Here is a 20,172-nt window from a genome sequence, read left to right on the forward strand (position 1 = left end):
GGAGGAAGTGGGAGGGGAGCTGTTGCATTGTGGTAAACTGTGGTCAATGACATGTGACAATGTATATGTGAACTGCTGTATGGAGAGTGAATTTGCTCTGTAAATCTTCACCCAAATCACAATAAATAAAAGAACAAAACAAAACAAAAAAAAACCTTCATTCCCTAAAGAATTTCATTTCTTAGCCTTTCTTCACAAAGTTTGGTTTGTCTATTATTGTCTCAGTTGTTATCCTAGGCCCAGGAGGCAGTGGCTAATAAAGTTGCCTTTAGAGGTTTTTGACAAATGCCCCTGCTAAGCTACCCCAGCTCTGGCAGAGCTCTGTGTTGGGCAAACTATTTTGATAAAGGCAAACTCTTTGAGCTGGTCATTTAGAGAGCCATTAGACAGGTCAAAACAAATAACCACAACTTGTTGGCAGTAAGGTCTCTGTTGTTCCCTCTGCTAGTAAGAATCTGTACCAGGAATGCATCCTTGTCTTCACAGTTGCCATAGAGCTAGGGAATAGGAAGTGGTAGCAATTTAAAGTTAAACCACAGTGAAGCTTTCACTAAGGCTAAGGTTGGTTGGTTGGTTTTTTTATTAAGCATTACCCTAGTTGTTGTAGTTTTGCTTGGATTTTAGAGTTCCAAGAAAAGGTAATTCTGACAGTTTTTGCCTGTTTATTCATTGCTTTTGTGATAGGACAGACGTTCTGAGTTCTCTACCATTTTCACTGACATCGTCCATGTCTTTTAAGAATTATCTGTTTCAGGTTGGCTTTTATTATTATTATTATTCAGGAAGATTCTAGAGAATTTTTATATTCCTGCTCAATGAAGGGATCTGAGAAATCAAAACTAGTAAAAAAAAAAAAAGGAGGTGGAAGTTGTTGGCATAATGGAGTGTTTGACCTAGAAATGGTATTAAAGGATCCCCCTCTGCCCCCGTTAAGTATGGGTAACTGAGAATGAAGTCCTGTTTTTCATTGCCTGAGGCTTTTCTCATTTCCTTTAGGTACCTGGGAATTCTATGAAATGCATTATATCTCAAAATTATTTTGTTGCATAAAAGTCAGTTTTTAATTGTGTTTCAGAAGTCACCCAAAATTTGAGAAATATTTGGGAAGAAAAGCAGTGCACTGATATTGTGGGAGTAGCTCAAGATTTGCTGTCTAAGCTTTGCTATGGGACTTTGGGACTTTGGACAGGTAACAGTCCTCTCTAAGCTTCATTCGGTCCATTAGGGACAATGTTTGCATTTACAGCTGTTAACAAGAAAGAAACATGTCAGAGAGATGAATACACTCAAGTATGTGCATCATCAAGTTTGTGTTTCCATTGTTAACCAGTTGGTGCTTCTTTCTCCCTTGAATTCCCCACCATCTAGGATTTTGGAGGCTGCCCGATGTTCCCATTTGACTGACGCAGGCTTTACACTTCTAGCTCGGGTAAGGCATATATTTAAAAAAAATTAAAAAAAACTCTCATTCACCTCCCTAGTTTAAAGTGAGTCAGAGTGGTTTTGGAGCATGCAAAAAAAAAAAAAAAAAAAACTATCCACGGAAATGACAGGCACTGGTAGCATAGTGCCTAGGGCACTTGACTGCCAACCAGGAAGGCTGGCGGTTCAAACCCACCGGTCACTCCTCGGAAGGAAGTTGGGGCAATCTACTTCCTTAGTGATACTGCCTCGGAAACCCAAGGAGGGGTCACTGTGAGTTGGGTCCAACTCAATGGCGCATAACAACAACAATGTAAAAGAGAGCCCTCAGTGTCTATCTGCTGTTTTTTCCCTGTTGACCAGAAATCTGGGGAGGTCCTGTAGAGGGTTCAGGCCTCACTCTCACATCGACACATGGGGCCGCCCTGAGTGGGGCCCCTTCTCTGACAAGAGATGCCCTTCCTCATAGGGACCCCAGCCTAGCCCCTCAACACCTTTCTCTTGCTAGCCTGTGCTTTGCCCTCTGCTGTTTCTTCTCCAATATTGCCCTGAAATGCCAGTCACTGTAGGGCCCTGGCTCGGCCTGCTTCCAGGAAACCTGTCTTCCTTGGAATATTGATATACTCCTTCTCCCACCCCACCACCCACTCACCTCAGTGTGGCTGAGCACCCCATCCCCAGTGCTCTCTTGTAACTTAGACCTGGTTCTTTCTTCTATTCTGTGGCTCAAATAATTTTATATGCTGATATGTGTGAGCCACTGGGAAGGTATAGGGACCTATCTTTCTAGGTTGAGAGAAGGAAATGTAACCCAAGGCAGCATTATTCTCATTTCCAAAGAAATTTTGATTCAAATGGCACCCTCTTGCTCAGAAGTGCTATTTCATGAAGTTGTTGTAGGAGTAGGACTTACACCTTAACAGAAGAGAACAAGGACACTGGGCCAGCAGTCAGAGGGACAGGATGAGCCAGCAGTGTTTCCCTGACCACTGACCTGCATGGGGGGGTTGGGGTGGTCTTATGGACTCTTTCAGAATTGCCACGACCTGGAGAAGATGGATCTTGAGGAATGCATCCTGGTGAGTGGACTCCTTCTGACAGCCCTGCAGAGCAGCCCCTCACTCAGCACAGAGAGCCAAGCACAGCTACAGTCTGGACCCTCTCTGCTGCAGCATAGGTGGCAGGGCATGGGGCCATGTCCATGAGGGCCGTGGCAGTGGGATGTGTAAATTCTTCGCACTCCTCAGTCATTCGGCAGAACTAGAGCAGAGAAGTCCAGGACAGCATCTTTTGCCTTTTGTCCCCTAAGTTAGTCCTTTGATTTTAAATAGAACTTAAAGGAGAAATACACTTGCATGTCTGGTGATGGGATGTCTCCAAAGGATCTTGGATTCCCCTCTTTTTTGTCCTCTGTCCCTACATACCCCTGGGGCACCAAAGGGGGGAGGCCAGAGAACAGTTTTGTATCTCTAGGAACGGGCAGGTTGAGGCTGGTGGTAAAGAGAGGCGCTTCTGCTTGAGCAGCTTGAGGTGTGTTTTTAATTACCTTTTGATTCTTATGCTCAGATGTGCTTGCTTCACCAAAGCCAGGATTAGGTATTAAGTTCTGATAGATAATGGAAGTGCAGAAGCCATGGTGACACAGCATGTCTCTCCCCAGATAACTGACAGCACGCTGATCCAGCTCTCCATTCACTGTCCTAAACTTCAAGCCCTGGTGAGTCTTCTGTGACATTATTCACCTCTTAGGGATGAAGTGACCCTATACCACAGCAAGAATCTGTTTTGGTTCCCTTTCTATAAAAGTATCATTCTAGGTTTCAAAAATCTGTTAATTGGGCTAGCTTGGGAAGCGGAGTGTCTAAATGTTAGCGTTTTAATTTTGAGATGTAAACCTAATCACGTTCTTGTTAGTTGCCATTGAGTCAATTCTGAGTCATGGTGACCCTATGTGAGTAGTGTAGAACTACTGCACGGGGTTTTCAAGACTGTCATCTTTTGGAAGCAGATCTCCAGGCCTGTCTCCAAGGACCCTCTGGATGGGTTAGAACCACCAACCTTTCCACATCCTTACTACTGCATCCAAATTCATGTGCAGCAATTCGATCAGCTAGAGTTGTAGGCCATCTTTGTGTTAGCATAGTGCCTAAGGCACTTGACTGCTCACCAAAGGGCTGGCAGTTCAAACCCACCAGGCACTCCTCAGAAGGAAGGTTGGGCAATCCTACTTCCATAGTGATACTGCCTCGGAAACCCAAGGAGGGGTTGCTGTGAGTCAGGGCCGACTCGACGGCAAACAACAACAACAACTCATAAATAAATTTTAGGGTAGAAAGTAATTAAAATATATTGATGATCAAAAATGAGCAGTGAAAAGAGTTGCTGACACTTTTCACTAGACATGTCATACACTTTCACATCCAGCTCTTTCTCTGGGTGCCTGGAGCAGATGGAGGGATCGCCATTCGTTGGGTAAGCCCATGTATAGGAAATTGTGCTAGGCCCATTATATGTATCATCTCATTTAATCCCACCAATTGTCCTGTGATGAGAACACTTATAACATCCTTGTATTATCAGTGAAGATGCTTAGGGAGGTTAAGGAACTTGCCTAGAGTCACACAGCTACTGAAGGATCTCAGATCTCTTGACCTCTGCAGAATCTGGTCTTTCTACTGTCGCAGAATGGAAGCCCATTTCTCTTAGGCCAGCTTTCTCGTCTGTCTTCTTTGAAACTTATTCTGTCCTCAAGAGCTAAAGTTTCACAGCATCATGAAAGCCCTGTTTGTCCTTGGATTACTCTCTCTACCAATTTTCCTTCTTTCTGCATTCCTTCAGGACACTGTTTCCCTTTGGACATTGTTTCCTTCAGGCATAAATGGGGGCTCTGGATACTCCTGGGACGTTTTTGTGTTTGAGGTCAGATTTCAGAAATCAGTAGGAACCCAGATGCTTCCAAACTCTCTGAATAAATTGTTTCTCTCTACGTATTGAAGAAGCCCTACTGGCACAACAGTTAAGCACTGTGCTGCTAACGAGAAGGTTTGCTGGTCAAACCCACCCAGCAGCTCTGTGAGAGAGAGACTGGCAGTCTCCTTCTGTGAAGATTACAGCCCAGCATGAAATTAGATGTGCATGAACTGTTGAATGTAAAACAAATTGCTTTGTAAATTTGCACCCAAAACACAATAAAATCTAAATTAAAAAAAAAAAAAAAAAGTTGTATCTCGTTGGCTACTTGCAAGCTTTTACATCCCAGAAAACCTTATGGGACAGTCATCCTCTCATGGGTTCGCTATGAGTCAAATCAACTCTTTACCACCCAACAACAGCAAAGTATTTTGCAAATAGTTTTGTACTTCTATTGATGTCTTTATCACCAAATTGTTTCATATCTGATTTTTCAATTGACAGAGCCTGTACCTCTGATGTGCTTTTTCCTTTTATCCTCTCCAACCTTTGGTCACCCTGAGATCTCCTGTCCCTCAAAAATGTGGGGAAACTTAGGAACTCTACCTTTTTCCTTGCTTTCATCTCCTTCCTTCCTATTTCCCTTAAGGGCTATTTTTGTCCTACCCTGACTTGAATCCACAAGAAATCCACTTGCATCAGACATAGAGGGACCCTCTGAGGAATTAAACTGAGCACAGCAAGGCCTTCCACCAGCTCCTAATTCTTGCCCTTCCTCTTAAGTCGTCAGGGGGCAGGGTCCACCCCAACGACTTGTCAGGGCATGTCTTTTGAGAAATGTTCTCCCTAGCAGAGATTCTGTTCTGGTGACTTAAAATCTCCATCTCATCCCCTGTACTTACACAATCTTCTTCCAGAATGGGGACTTAGAGAGAAAGATAAACTGTAGTAGTCCAAGATAAAAGCCCGGCTTAAAAACCATGAAGGATTATTACCAGAAAAGCAGGGACACAATTACACTTGAAATCTAACTTAGCTTTGAGATTCTTTTTCTTTTTTAAAAAAATTGTGACTTGGGTTAAAGTTTACAGAACAAATTCATTTTCCATACAGCAATTCATACACATTTTGTTTCATGGCATTGATTGCTATCCCCATAATATAACAGCTCTTTTCCCACTTCCTCCCTGTGGTGACCTTTTCCCTGTGTCCTTCTTTTCGATGCATTCTTGCCCTCTGAACTTTCTCCCTGCATAAATGCTGCCCTTCTGATCTCCAGTGATTGATTGTTCTAAGTAGTGTACCTTCCTGGTATAAACGTTCACCTTACATGCCTATCTTTTGTTTGGCTGGAAGCAACAGGAGTGACTTCAGTTCCAGGCCTGAACAGTGGCTAGAGGCCATAGTCTCAGGGGGTTCACCAGTCTCTATCAGACCAGTAAGCCTGGTCTTTTACATGATTATGAGTTTTGTTCCACATTTGTTCTCCCACTCTATCCAGGATCTCCTGCACTGATCCCTTTCTGAGTGGTTGACAGTGGTAGCTGGGCACCATCTAGTTCTTCTGGTCTCACAGTCATGTAGGCTGAGGTTCACATGGTTCACTAGTCCCTTGGACCAGATGTTTCCATGCGTCTTTAGTTTTCTTCATTCTTCTTTGCTCTGGATGAGAGTAGACTAATTGTTGTATCTAGATGGCTGCTTGCAAGCTTTTAGACCCTAGGTGCTACTCAAGAAAGTAGGATGTAGAACTGTTTTTGTGTCTTGTATGTTATGCTAGTTAAGCTTGATGTCCCCTGCAACCATGGTCCCAAGCCCACAGGTCCAGCAACTCGCTCCCTCAGGGTGGTTGGCTCTGGTTAAGAAGTTGTAACTTTGCCCCCATTAGCTCTATTTATATGGACATTCTTTCAGCACCTACAAATACGTATGTAGAAATATCATCTGCCAGACTTACATATGATCGTGGATACATTCTCTTTTGCCTAGGAACACCTGACCATTCAGCCTGACTACCTGTATATCTACCCATAAAATAATGTTTGTTATTACTGATAATATAGTATCGTACATGTGTAAGTGTTTCTCTTTGTTTGTACCTCTTCTGAACCTCTTTGTGTCTTCCTTTTCCTTAGTGTTTTGTATTGGTCACTCACTTTTGGTATATTGGCTTTCCCTTCACCCAAATTAATACTTGTCTCTTAAGTTGTCTAGCAATTTTCCCTCCCCTCCTGTCTGCTCCCGTGCCATCTCTGATAACCAACTAAGTTTCCAAAGTTTCCTTGACTTTTTACAATAGTGAAGTAATACAATATTTGTCCTTCTGTGTTTGACTTACTTCACTCAGCATAATGTTGTCCAAGTTCATTCACATTATGAGGTGTCTCATGGATTCTGCGTTATACTTTCGTGTTGTATGGTGTTCAACCTGTTGATGGACACTTAGGTTGTTTCCATATCTTTGCTATTGAAAATAGTGCCACAATGAACATATTGTTCTTTTGTTGTTATGTGCCGTTGAATCGTCTCAGGCTCATAGTGACCTTATGTACAATAAAACACTGCCTGGTCCTGTGCCAGCCTCATGACCCCTACTACACCTGAACCCATCATTGCAACCACCGTGTCAGTCCATCTTGTTGAGGGCCTTCCCCTCTTTTGTTGACCCTCCAGTTTTCCAAGCATGACATCCTTCTCCAGGGAATGGTCCCTTCTGACAACATGACCAAAATAGGTGAGACGAAGTCTGGCCATTCTCGCTTTCAAGGAACATTCTGGCTGCATTTCTTCCAGGACAGATTTGTTAGTTCTTTTAGCAGTCCAGGGTACTTTCAGTGTTATTCACCAACACCAGATCTCAAAAGCATTAACTTTCCTTTGGTCTCCCTTATTCATTATCTAGTTTTCATCTACATAGGAGGCAACTGAAAATACCATGGCTTGGGTCAGGTGCATCTTAGTCTTCAAAGAGATATCTTTGCTCCTCAGCCCTTGAAAGAGGTTGTTTTCAACAGATTTGCCCAATGCTATACATCTTTTGATTTCTCGATGGCTGCTTCCATTGGCATTGATTTTAGAACCAAGTAATATGAAGTCTTTGGCAACTTCAGTCTTTTCTTCATCTATTGTGATGTGGCTTATTGAACCAGTTGTGAGGATTTTTTTTTCCTTTATATTGAGGTGTAATCCTTAGTGCAGACTGTAGTCTTTAATCTTCATCAGTAAGTGCTCCAAGTCATCCTCACTTTCAGCAAGGAAAGTTGTGTCATCTGCCTATCTCAGGTTGTTAATGAGCCTTCCTCCAATCCTGATGCCATGTTTTTCTTCATACAGTCTGGCTTTTCGGATTATTTGCTCAGCATATAGATTGAATAAGTATGGGGAAAGGATGCAACCCTGACACACTCCCTTCCGGATTTTAAACCTTGCAGTGCCCCGTTGTTCTGTTTGAATGATAGCTTCCTGGTCTGTGTACAGGTTCTTCATGAGTACAATCAGGTGTTCTGGAATTCCCATTCTTCTCAGTGTTATCCACAATTAGTTATGATCCACACAATCAAATGCCTTTGCATACACAATAAAACACAAGTAAACATCTTTCTGGTATTCTTTGCTTTCAGCCAAGATCCATCTGACATCAGCAATGGTATCCCTCGCTCTATGTCCCCTTCTGAATCCAGCTTGCATTTTTGGAAGTTCTCTGTCAATATACTGCTGCAACCGTTTTTGAATTATCTTCAGAAGATTACCCTTGTGTGTGATATCAGTGATACTATATTGTTTAATAATTTCCACATTCTGTAGGATTGCCTTTCTTTGTAATGCGTACAAATAAGGATCTTTTCCAGTCAGTTAGCCAGGTAGCTGTCTTCCAGATCTCTTGACATAGTCTAGTGAGTGCTCCAGTGGGACATCTGTTGTTGAAACATCACAGTGGGTATTCCGTCCAATTCCTGGAGGCTTGTTTTTCACCAATTCCTTCGGTGCAGCTTTGACTTCTTCCTTCAATACCATTGGTTCTAGATCATATGCCACCTTCTAAAATAGATGAACATCAACCAGTTCTTTTTGGTAGAGTGACTGTGTATTCCTTCCATCTTCTTTTGATGTTTCTTGCATTGTTCATACTGCATGTGAAGTCTTTCAGCGTTGCAATTCGAGGCTTAAATTTTTTCCTCCGTTCTTTCAATTTGTTCTTCCCTTCTGGTTTTCCAATTCCATGTCTTTACACATTTCTTTATAATAATTGAGTTTGTCTTCTTAAGCTGCTCTTTGAAATCTTCTGTTCAGCTCTTTTACCCTGTTGATTCTTCCATCTGCTTAGCTACTCTCCACTCAAGAGCAAGTTTCAGAGTCTCTTCTGACATCCACCTTGGTCTTTTCTTCCTTTCTTGTTTTTTTCAATGACCTTCTGCTTTCTTCATGGAAGATGTTCTTGATCCCACAGTTCCTCTGGTTTTCAGTCATTGGTGTTCAATGCATCAAATCTATTCTTTAGATGGTCTCTAAATGCAGGAGGGATATAATCAAAGTCATATTTTGGCACTCTTGGACTTCTTTTAATTGTCTTCTGCTTCAACTTTAACTTGTGTATGAGCAGTTGATGGTCTGTTCCACAGTCAGCTCCTGGCCTTGTTTTGGCTTAAGATACTGAGCTGCTCCATTGCCTCTTGCCACAGATGTAGTCAGTCTGATTCCTGTGTACTCCATCTGGTGAAGTCCATGTTTGTAACCACCATTCGTGTTGTTGAAAAAGGTATTTGCAATGAGTAAGTCATTGGTCTTGTAAAATTCTATCAAGCAATCTCCAGTGTTATTTCTGTCACCAAGGCCATATTGTCCAACTACCGGTGATTCTTCTTTGTTTCCAGCTTTTGCATTCCAATCACCAGTGATAATTAACACATCTTGATTGCATGTTTGGTTAATTTCAGACTGCAGAAATTGGTAAAACTCCAGTTTCCTTGCTTTGGCTTTGGTGGTTGGTGTGTAAATTTGAATAATAGTAGTAGTAACTGATCTTCCTCATAGGTGTATGACTGTTACCCTATCACAGACAGCATTGTATTTCAGGATAGATCTCGATACATTCTTTGTGATGATGAATGCCATGCCATTCCTCTTCAATTTGTCATTCCCGGCAGAGTAGATCATATGGTTGTCTGATTTACAATGGCCAAAACCAGTCCATTTCAGCTCACTAATGTCTAGGATATTGATCTTTATGTGTTCCATTTCATTTTTTACAACTTCTAGTTTTCCTAGATTCATACTTTGTACATTCCATGTTCTGATTATTAATGGATGTTTGCAGCTGTTTCTTCTCATCTTGACATGTGCCACATCAGCACATGGGGGTCCTGAAAGCTTTAGTCTGTGCCCATCAATAAAGTCAGCTCTGCTCTAAGGAGGCAGCTCTTCCCCCATCATATTTTGAGTACCTTTCACCTGAGGGGCTCATCTTCTGGCACTGTATCAGGTAGTATTTCAGGGCTATTCATAAAGTTTTCCAGTAGTATATCAGACAGTGTCTCACTGCTATTTATAAGGTTTTCACTGGCCAAATCTTTGAGAAGTTGATGGCCTCTTCCTTCTTCCAAGTCTGCCTTACTCTGGAAGCTCCGCTGAAACCTCTCCATCATGGCTAACCCTGCTGGCATTTGGAACACCAGTGGCATAGCCTCCAGCCTCGTAGCAGCACTCAAGCCACCACAGTACAACCGACAGACAAGTTTGTCTCCCCTACTTGTTCCAAACTGCTCTGCTCATTTACTGCCCTACTCGCTTACCTGGCTTGCCCCTGTCACCCAAACATACTCCATCTTACTCCAGATCCCTACCCTCTCTTGTTCTTTTTTTAATTGCGATTTGGGTGAAAGTTTACAGAACAAATTCACTTTCCATACAGCAGTTCAAACACATGTTGTCTCGTGACATTGACTACAATTTACCCCAATGCAACAGCTCCCCTCCTACTTCCTCCTGATACTTACCTCTTCCCTGTGTGTGTTCCTCCAGGTACTCCTGCCCCCTGAGCTATCTCCCTGTGCATAAACAGCCCTTCTTTCTCCCATGGTTGTTCTCTCCAAGGAGTGTATCTACCGCAGGTAAATGTTCAACTCATATGCCTGTCTCCTGTTTGGCTGGAAGCCACAGGTGTGGGTTCAATTCCAGACCTGAAGGGCAGCTAGGGGCCATAGTCTCAGTGGTTCCACGAGGTTCTATCGGACCAGCAAACCTGGTCCTCCCCTTTTTTTTCTCCCCAAATGATTTTGAGTTTTGTTCCACGTTGTTCTCCCTCTCTATCCAGAATCTCCTACATAGATGCCCCTCCGAGTGGTTGACAGTAGTAGCCAGGCATTATCTAGTTTTTCTGGTCTCATAATTGTATAGGCTGTGGATCGCATGGTGTACCAGTCGCTAGGACTAACTCTTTCCATGAATCTTTTGTTTTCTTCATTCTTCTTTGCTTTGGAAGAGGAGAGACCCATCATTGCATCTAGATGGCTGCTTGCAAGCTTTTAAGGTCCCAGTCGCTACTCACCAAAGTAGGAGGTGGAACAATGTTTTGTGTAGTATGTTATGCCAATTGAGTTTGATGTCCCCTACAACTATGGTCCTGATCCCACAGGTTCAACTACTCATTCCCTCTGGGTAGTGGCTGTGACCAAGAAGTGACTACAACCTTGTCCCTTGTCAGCTCTGTTATACACCTGGGAATTTAGATCATACAAATACATTTATAGGACCATTGTCTGCCAACCCTATACATGGTCTTGGGTACACTCCTTGCTTCATAGACATACCTAATAGTTCAGCCTGTCCACCCACCTATCCACCCATATACCCATAATTGCCTTCACTGACAACACAGTACTGTATGTGCAAAAGGGTTCATCTTTGTTGTCTGTACCTGTCTGTACCTCCTTATGTCTTTCTCTTCATCACTGCCACCATGCTGATCACTCACATTTGGTACATTGCCCTTCTCTTCACCCAAATCAATACTTCTCTCTATCTAACAGAGTTCCCCTCTCTTCCCCTCCCACCCCTGGTAACCAACAAAGAAAATTTCCTTCCATAGATACACCTTTCCTTGACATTAATGGACTAATACAGTATTTGTCCTTTTGTGAGTGACTTATTTCACTCAGCATAATGTCCTCCAAGTTCATCCACGTTATACAGTGTTTTGCAGATTCTAGGTTATTGTTTAGGGTGGCATAATACTCCACTGTGTGTATGTACCATAGTTTGGTTATCCATTCCTCAGTTGATGGACACCTTGTAAATAGTGCTGCGATGAACATGGGTGTGCGTATGTCTGTTCTTGTCATGGTTCTCACTTCTTTAGGATATATACCTAGTAATGGAATGGCTGGGTCAAGTGGTATTTCTAATTCCAACTTTTGAATGAATCACCATACTACTTCCCACAGGGATTGTATCATTTTAAAGTCCCACCAGCAGTGTACGAGAGTCCCAGTCTCTCCACATCCTTGCCAGCATTTGTTATTTTCTGTCTCGTTGAAATTTGCTACTAGTGCTGGAGCAAGATGGTATCTCATTTTGATTTTCATCTCTCCAGTGGCTAATGATCGTGAGCATTTCTTCATGTTTGTTGGCTGCCTGAATATCCTCCTTGGTGAAGTGTCTATTCATGTCTTCTGCCCATTTTTTAATTGGATTGTCTTTTAGTTATTGAGGTGTTAAGAGTTTTTTGTAAATTCTAGAGATAGGTCCCCTGTCAGGTATGTCATTGCCAAATTTTTCCCAATCTGTAGGTTCTCTTTTGACTCTTCTGGAGAAGTCTATGGAAGTACATAAAAATTTAATCTTTAGAAGGTCCCATTCATCTAGTTTCTCTTCTGCTGTTTGTGCATTTTGGGTTATGCTTGATAGTCTATTTATGCCATATATTAGGACCCCTAAATTTGCCCCTAGTTTTTCCTTGAGGAACTGTATAGTTTTAGGTTTCACATATAAGTCTTTGATCCATCTGGAGTTAGTTTTTGTGTATGGTGTAAGGTACAGATCTTGTTTCATTTTCTGCAAATGGATATCCAGTTTTCCCAGCACCATTTAACAAACAATTCTCTTCCCTATTTAATGGATTTCGGCCCTTTGTCAAAGATCAGCTGGCCATAGGTCGATGGATCTATTTCTGGGTTCTCAATGCTATTCCATTGGTCTATGTATCTGTCATTAAACCAATACCAGGCAGTTTTGACTACTGTGGCTGTATAGTAGGTTTTGAGATCTGGCAGTGTGAGACCTCCTACTTTGTTCTTCTTCAGTAGTGCTTTGCTTACCTGAGGTCTCTTTCCTTTACATATAAACTTAGTGATTAGGTTTTCCATATCCTTAAAAAATGTTGATGGGATCTGGATTGGGATTGCATTGAATGTATAGATTGCTTTGGATAGAGCTGACATTTTCACATTGTTCAATCTTCTATCCACGAGCATGTTGTGTTTTTACATTTATGTAGATCTCTTATGGTTTCTTGAAGTAATTTTTTTATAGTTTTCTTTGTAGAGGTCTTGTGTGTCCCTGGTAAGATTTATTCCCAAGTATTTTATTTTTTTTTGGTAGCTATTGTAAACGGTATTGATTTCCTTATTCCTTCTTCAGCAATCTCTTTGAGGAATACAGCTGTTTTTGGATGTTGATCCAATGCCACAATGCTGTATCTCTCAATTAGGTCCAGTAGATTTTTGACTGAGTCTCTTGGGTTTTCTAGGTATAGGTTCATGTAATCAGCAAATAGGGATAGTATGACTTCTTCCTTACCCTTTCTTGCCTAATGGCCACCAGGGCTTTTTTTGTAAGGTTTTTTGTTTTTTTTTTTTTAATGACCTGCTCAGTTTACTTTAAGGGTCTGTTCAAATTTTCTTCCTCAGTCTGTGCTAGTTTAGATAGGTCTTGTTTCTAGAAATTTGTCCATTTCTTCTAGGTCTACTTTTGTACTCTTGATACATTTGAGCAGACAGATTTTTGTTCTCAACTTTTTATTGAAGTAAAATATGCACAAAGGAATAAAAGGTAAGTGTACATAGACCAAGGCATTTTCATGAAGTTAGCACACTCAGATTAAGGATGAACTTTGTTCAAGGCCCCAGCAACACCCCCTTCCCCACTCCCTCCCAGTCACTGATACCCCAAAAGTAGTGACTTCCAATTGCATATGTTAGTTTTGCCTGTTTTATACCTTATTATAATAAAGCCTGGGAGCTCTGGTGGCGTAGTGCCTAAGGCATTTGACTGCTAACCAGAAGGCTGGCAATTCAAACCCACCAGCCACTCCCCGGAAGGAACGTTGGACAATCTACTTCTGTAGTGATACCACCTCAGGAACCCAAGGAGGGGTCACTGTGACTCGGATCCAATGACACAGCAGTGAGTTTGGTGTATTTTTTTGGTATATAAAGCCTAATAATCATCATATACTGTGTGTAGCTTCTTTACTCAGTATTACATTTGTGAAATATATCTATATTGTTGCATATTGTTACACTGTGGGTCCTTATTGCTGTATAGTATTCCATTATATGGATACACTGTAATTTATTTATCCTTTGTACTACTAAATGTAGGAGCTCTGGTAGCGTAGTGCCTAAGGCACTTGACTGCTAACCAGACGGCTGGCGGTTCAAACCCACCAGCCACTCCTCGGAAGGTTGGGCAATCCTACTTCCGTAGTGATACTGCCTCGAAAACCCAAGGAGGGGTCGCTATGAGTCGGGGCCAACTCGACGGCACATAACAACAACAACAACAACATTACATTACTTTGCTTAACACATGCGTGTACTTCACTCAGGAATATCCAAATTCTCCCTGCAACAACTCAGAGTTCCAGTTGTTCCATATCCTCACTACTTCTCATTTTCCATCTTTTTCATTTTAGCCATTCTAGTGGGTGTACAGTGGTATGTGATTATCTTTTTAAAAAACTTAACATTGCCTTCTCCTTAAGATTCTTCCCAATGACTTTATACTCAAGGTAATCCTTTACGTGGCCTATGCACCTCGGTTATCTGGCTCCCAGCTCAGCTCCATCTGCATCTGACTGCTTCCTTCCACTCTGGACCCCTTATGCTAGCCTTCTTCCTACACCTGGTACTAGCCATTCTTTTGACACAGGGCCTTGCACACAGCACTCTTAATTCTTTTATCATTAGTCATCAAATTCTCAGGTCACATCCCACTGTAATAGGTTCTCAGAGCTTTTATAGTTTGATTAATGAACGCTATTTCATCTTTAGCCCTTCAGCTCCCAGTACATAACGTGCCTGTTTTACTCACATTGCACATGCAAGACCTGGCACAGAGTTGGGACTCATGTATTTGAAGGAACAAATTAAATAACTGAGACAAATCATTATATTGGATGCAGTTTTTTTTTTTTTTTGGCTTTTAAGAAATTTTATGGAGGAGTGAGAATTACAGTTTATAATATGCATTGGGATAAATTTTCAGGCCTGAAACTATTTATGTCGAATTACACTACTTAAGGTCTAATGGATTGAAACCTTTAAAGACACTCAGTATGTCTCTCAGTCACAGCCGTCTTCACCGTTTTTTGCATGAACAAAGATCATTAGACTGACTTCTGGTCTCAATTTAAGTGGAGAAATGGGTGAGGGTTTAATGGTTAAACTTCCCTTGAAATTTTGATTTCCATCTTTACACAGTCAGGTAAGAGAAACTTCTGGCCAGTTGCAGGCTTTGTGTTTAATTCTCCTACAAGCAGCTATCGTGGTGACATTTCACAGCTTCCTTGCCTTTCCAAGGCAAGTCTGAGAGTGAGAGGGTCCTGGGACCATCAGCTTCATTTTGTTGCAGAGCCTGTCCCACTGTGAGCTCATCACAGATGATGGGATCCTACACCTGAGCAACAGCACCTGTGGTCACGAGAGACTGCGGGTGCTGGAACTGGACAACTGCCTCCTCATCACTGATGTGGCCCTGGAACATCTAGAGAACTGCCGTGGCCTGGAGCGCCTTGAGCTCTATGACTGCCAGCAGATTACCCGAGCCGGCATCAAGAGGATGCGGGTAGGTAGGAGACAGGGGAGTTGGTCACACCTGGCATAGGTGAATACATCAACAGTCAACATTCGAAATTTATGTTCTGCCTTAAACCAGAAGGAGCTCTGGTGGTTAAAGTACTCCAAAAGTAACCAAAAGGTCAGCAGTTTGAAACCACTAAGCTGTCTGTGAGAAAGATGTGACAGTCTGCTTCCCTAAAGAGTTAAACCCTTGGAAACCCTATGGAACAGTCCTACTCTGTCCTAGAGGGTTGATGTGAATCACAACTTGATGGCAGTAGGTTTGGTTTCTTGGCTATATGCAAACTGATCTGACTCCACAGGAAGTCACTTTAGACTGACTCAAACTTCTTGTGCTTAGAACTCACCCTTGAAGATTCAGCTCTAGCATGCCTGGGGCAGAGGGCCCATATAATCTGGTGCCCTTTATAAGGCCTATACTAAAGGAAAGTGAAGGAGCTGTGGTGGCCTACTGCCTAAGGCTACTGCTAACCAGAAGCTTGGCAGTTCAAACCCACCAGCCACTCTGCAGAAAGATTGGGCAATCTACTTCTGTAAAGATTTACCACCACCAAAACCAAAAGGGGTCTCTGTGAGTCAGAATCGACTCGATGGCAGTTGAGTTTGGTTTTTGTTTGTTTGTTTAAAAGAAGGTGACTTATGGTTATTACCAATATAAAGTAGAACATGGTTTTGGCTAATTTCCAGGCTAAGAAGGCTCATCAGATTTTGATTTTCCTTCCCCATGTAGTTTATCTACAAGTTCTTAATCATCCTTTTAAGTTCAGACAACTGTGCGTGTATACCTCAAAGCACCTTCATCCAGGATGCTAGAGCTGTCTAAAACTTCACTCAGTTTGTACAAAGGGCCAGTGACTACATATGGGCAGGTATCTATTCTTCTCTAGGATTATGACTATAATCCTACAAACAGCAAAGTCTCAGGACTGTTCCACATTTTCCTTCTTTCTACTTCCAGGCTCAGCTCCCTCATGTCAAAGTTCATGCCTACTTTGCTCCTGTCACCCCACCAACAGCAGTGGGAGGGGGTGGACGGCGACTGTGCAGATGCTGTGTTGTCCTCTGACAACAGTGGCCCCTCCCCAAAGGCTTGGTGTGGTGTCCTTCTGAGTCTTCCTGACCTCCTCCACTTCCAACCAGATCTGTTGATTGTCCATTGGGAAAGGCTTTCACAGGTAAAAGACTTCTGTATGGCTTTCAGTAACTCTGGTGATAGTTTTCACCTTTATCCTGCTGTAATGCAATCAAGTCAATGCTTTGTGTTAGTTAACATGTGACCAGAGCAGTCTCAATGCAGCCAGGACCGCATGAGAAGCCTTGGATCTCCTAAGAGATAGGTGCCTGTCTAGTTACAAAGTCACCCTTGGCTGCATCAGCATTCCTCACAACAGATCATCAGTGTTTAGCACAAATTGAGCAGGAAAAAAAGCTGCTACCTGCTATTTAAGAAGCCAGTGGCCTACTTTAATTTACAATTCCATTTTGATTAGCAGCATTTTTCCACTCTGAAGACTAAATTGCAACTTATCAAACTGACTGTCCTGCAAATTCCTAATGCCTGATGCATTCTAAAATGTAGAGACTCATGTTCATTCGTTTCCATGAGACAGCAAAGAAATGAGGCTACAAAAAGGGCGAAGCAGGGTCTTCACCCATCTGCTTCTGTCAACTTGTTAAAGACACCTCTGGGTACCAACAACTAAAACAAAAGCAACCCAGAGTCTGTGTTGCCTGATTGGAAATTATAAGCTCTGGTATATGCTATACAACATAATGCATTTCTGTTCAAGGAAGGAAGCTAATCATGTCTACGTTTCTCACAGTTTGAGGGACCTTAAAGAAACAGAACTGATGAAGATTGAAGTCTACTCATATAACCAAATGAAAATAATGGATGCATGTAGAATGGGTGTGTTTTTTTTCCCCACAAGTTTATTTAAAATCTTAGAAATCAAGTTACACCAGACTTACTCAAAAGTTTTACACTTCAAACTCAGATCATAAAAGTATTGGCACCTTTGATTCAGAAAAATGACTAAACCACTGCAATGTTAAGAAAAATTAACTGAGAGGGTTTTATTGCTATAATCTTAAGATAGACAAATCTGAGCAAAAGCATTTTTGAAATTCAAACCTTCCTAATGTTAAGCTGAAATCTGGTATGCCCCATTTTCTGCTGGGGCTGCTTCCAGCTCTGTGCTGTTCACATTTGTGATCTTTGTTAAAGATGAGGAACTCAAAACCACCTTGGTAGTGAACTTACATGTTAATCGTAGCTAACTTGCAGCCACTTCCCCCAAAGTGAAGAGCTCACAGGAAGCTGAAATGAAATGGCAAAAACCGAGAGAAATTTTTCCATGACTAGCACTTCCATCAGAAAAGCATTTTTACAAGCTTTTTTTAAAGGTAGACTACCTTAGTGCATTCTACGAGGAGAAAGCAGATACATATATCATCAGTTCAGCAGGATTGTCAGAATATGGACTCCTGTCCTGATGACTGTATTGCCTTATGACCTACTCCAGCATTCCCTGGTCTGTACTGTGTGCATTTGACAACAGTTAAATATGCATTCACACCACTGTGTAGGAAAGAAATGACTGATGAAAGAAATAAATGAATACATAACACAGATTTGCTTCAGTGATTATGAATTAGTCTCTACTTTAACAAGTAATTTAAGTGATCAATGCCTTCTGTACCTTCTCTTTTTAGAGCTAGGACACACCTAACTGTTACAGCTACTGGACTCAATGTTCAATGACTCATGACAACCTGTATAAAATAGGAAAACCTCTTGTAAGTAACAGGTTTGCTTCCTCTGAGTGTGGTAGACCAGCTACTGAAATAGCCTGTCCTCGATTGCATCAGCTTTCTGTGAACAAGCGAAAAGAAAAGCAAAATAAAACATGCAGGTGTGACCTCTTCCAACATTTGGATTGGCGTCTCCTCACAATACACTTGAACATTGAATCAAGTCCGTGGTTCTGTGATTTGCACAGGACCTGAAGTGACACTGCAGGCATGGCAGAAACTTGGATTTTAAATGAGACACACATTTGCAAAAGAATTGGAAAACATTTATTATATCGAAATGTATACATCCTATTTAAAAAAAAGTAGTAAATTTGCTGGTGCCATAATTTAACCTGTTTCACTGGGACAGACATGTTCAATACTGCTCAGAACATTTTCGAGTTTGATTAATGAACTTTTAATTATTTTTAATCCACTTCTAAAACCTGATGAGAAATTAAAAATAGCACACAGCATTAAATGGCATTTGTTCTATAAATCTTGAGACCCAGAAAGGAATGCTAAAGAGAGAAGCAAAACTCTGAAAATAAGAAATTCACTTCTTTCCCAAGTGACTGGTACAAAAAAAGAGGCCATACTAAAGCAAAGGGAAGATGAGGGAAAGGAAAGCTCTTACTTCAGTAGGGTCTCCAGGAGTTCTGAATCTTTTCAAGCTGAAGATGGAAATATGCTGACACAGTGCTGCTTTGTTTTAAATAATTAACCCACTTCATGACAATGCTTTTATAACCACTGTTATTTTGTCAGAGAGATTTCAAACTCAAAGTTACTCATTATCCTCTGAACAAAGATGAAGATCAAATAGTACACTCAAAGCCAAAACACCTGGGCAAACAGACAGATCTGTAATAGAATGTAAGGGTTTCTTAAAAATCAAGTGTGCTACATACACCATAGGCCTCAAAAATGCTTCATAAATTTCTGGAAGGTTTTGGGTGATGGTGGAGATAAGTGAGAAAATAGTGGAGTCCCTTTGAAAAGTAGACCAGCAGGCAAGCATTTATTTAGTTTTGTGAAAGTGGCACTCTTTTTATAGAGTAAGCAGGTATCATGTGGTGTATAAACAACGGAATCTTCATCCATGATTGTACTGAAGCCCAATATCTGAGGAGTATAAAGGTTTTTAGTGTTTGATTTATGATGATTAGTGTTTAAATTCGTGTTGTTGATAACAAAGCCTCCTTAACACCAAGTCAGAAGCTATCAGCAATAGTTTTCCCTTGCGGGTCACCTATTTTCAATGTCTGGGGTAGAGATTTAAAATGAAAAGTCAGAAACTAAAATGCTAAAAATGGAAGCAGAAGCAAGCTTTTTGACAAAACCGTGACAAAGCAGAAACACAAGTCTGTACCTATTAGGATTTATACTGATCCTCCCACCAAGGTACTCCTGATAATGCAGTTTGCCACAAGCCCATCTTTCTGGCTTGATCCCATCAGACACACACCCTTACTCTGAGAAGGTGCAGAACCTCACCTGACAATCTTTCTACAGACAGATTCCATTCTGGCTCCACACAGCACTGCCCCCCCCCCCAGGTCAGCATAAGGTCCAGGCAGTAACAGCCAAACTGGCACAGAAAGGTAAATGCCCACAGTTAAGTTTTTACATTCATTTCCAAACCGCATACAGTGTAAAAAGAAGCAAAGACTTCTTCTAGGAACTTTATCTACCAGCCTCTGCCAGAAAAAGCAGGCAGCTCTGTCCGCACCAAGGCCTCCAAGTCGGATGCACGCTGTCCACCGGGCTCACTCTCATGAGGACGCTTGGCTATGGCAGTGAGGAGAGTCGCCTCTCGTACAGCTCACTTGAAGGTCATCTTGTGTTTTCAATATGAAACATTTTATGTGGTAAAATCCAATCCCAACACTTCTTGGATTCGGTCTTCACACACTTTAGTAAGCGTGACTTTATTTGGTACTGAATATAGTTCAGTCTACATAGGACA

At 41.7% G+C, this 20,172-nt stretch overlaps 1 protein-coding gene across 1 annotated transcript in view; it reads left to right on the forward strand.

The window, feature by feature from the left end:
* FBXL2 (F-box and leucine rich repeat protein 2) overlaps window positions 1-16,473 on the forward strand; it is a 220,617-nt gene extending 204,144 nt beyond the window's left edge. Inside the window, exons 11-15 of the mRNA XM_042782016.1 lie at window positions 1,369-1,429; window positions 2,457-2,501; window positions 3,083-3,139; window positions 15,181-15,393; window positions 16,366-16,473. Of these exons, the coding sequence (XP_042637950.1) occupies window positions 1,369-1,429; window positions 2,457-2,501; window positions 3,083-3,139; window positions 15,181-15,393; window positions 16,366-16,473 (484 nt within the window). The remainder of the gene's footprint in view (window positions 1-1,368; window positions 1,430-2,456; window positions 2,502-3,082; window positions 3,140-15,180; window positions 15,394-16,365) is intronic.
* Window positions 16,474-20,172: the final 3,699 nt, after the last annotated feature.

The sequence above is a fragment of the Orycteropus afer genome, unplaced genomic scaffold (assembly GCF_000298275.1).
Source record: "Orycteropus afer afer isolate SDZICR_OR568_19922 unplaced genomic scaffold, OryAfe1.0 scaffold00218, whole genome shotgun sequence".
Lineage (NCBI taxonomy): Eukaryota > Metazoa > Chordata > Mammalia > Tubulidentata > Orycteropodidae > Orycteropus > Orycteropus afer.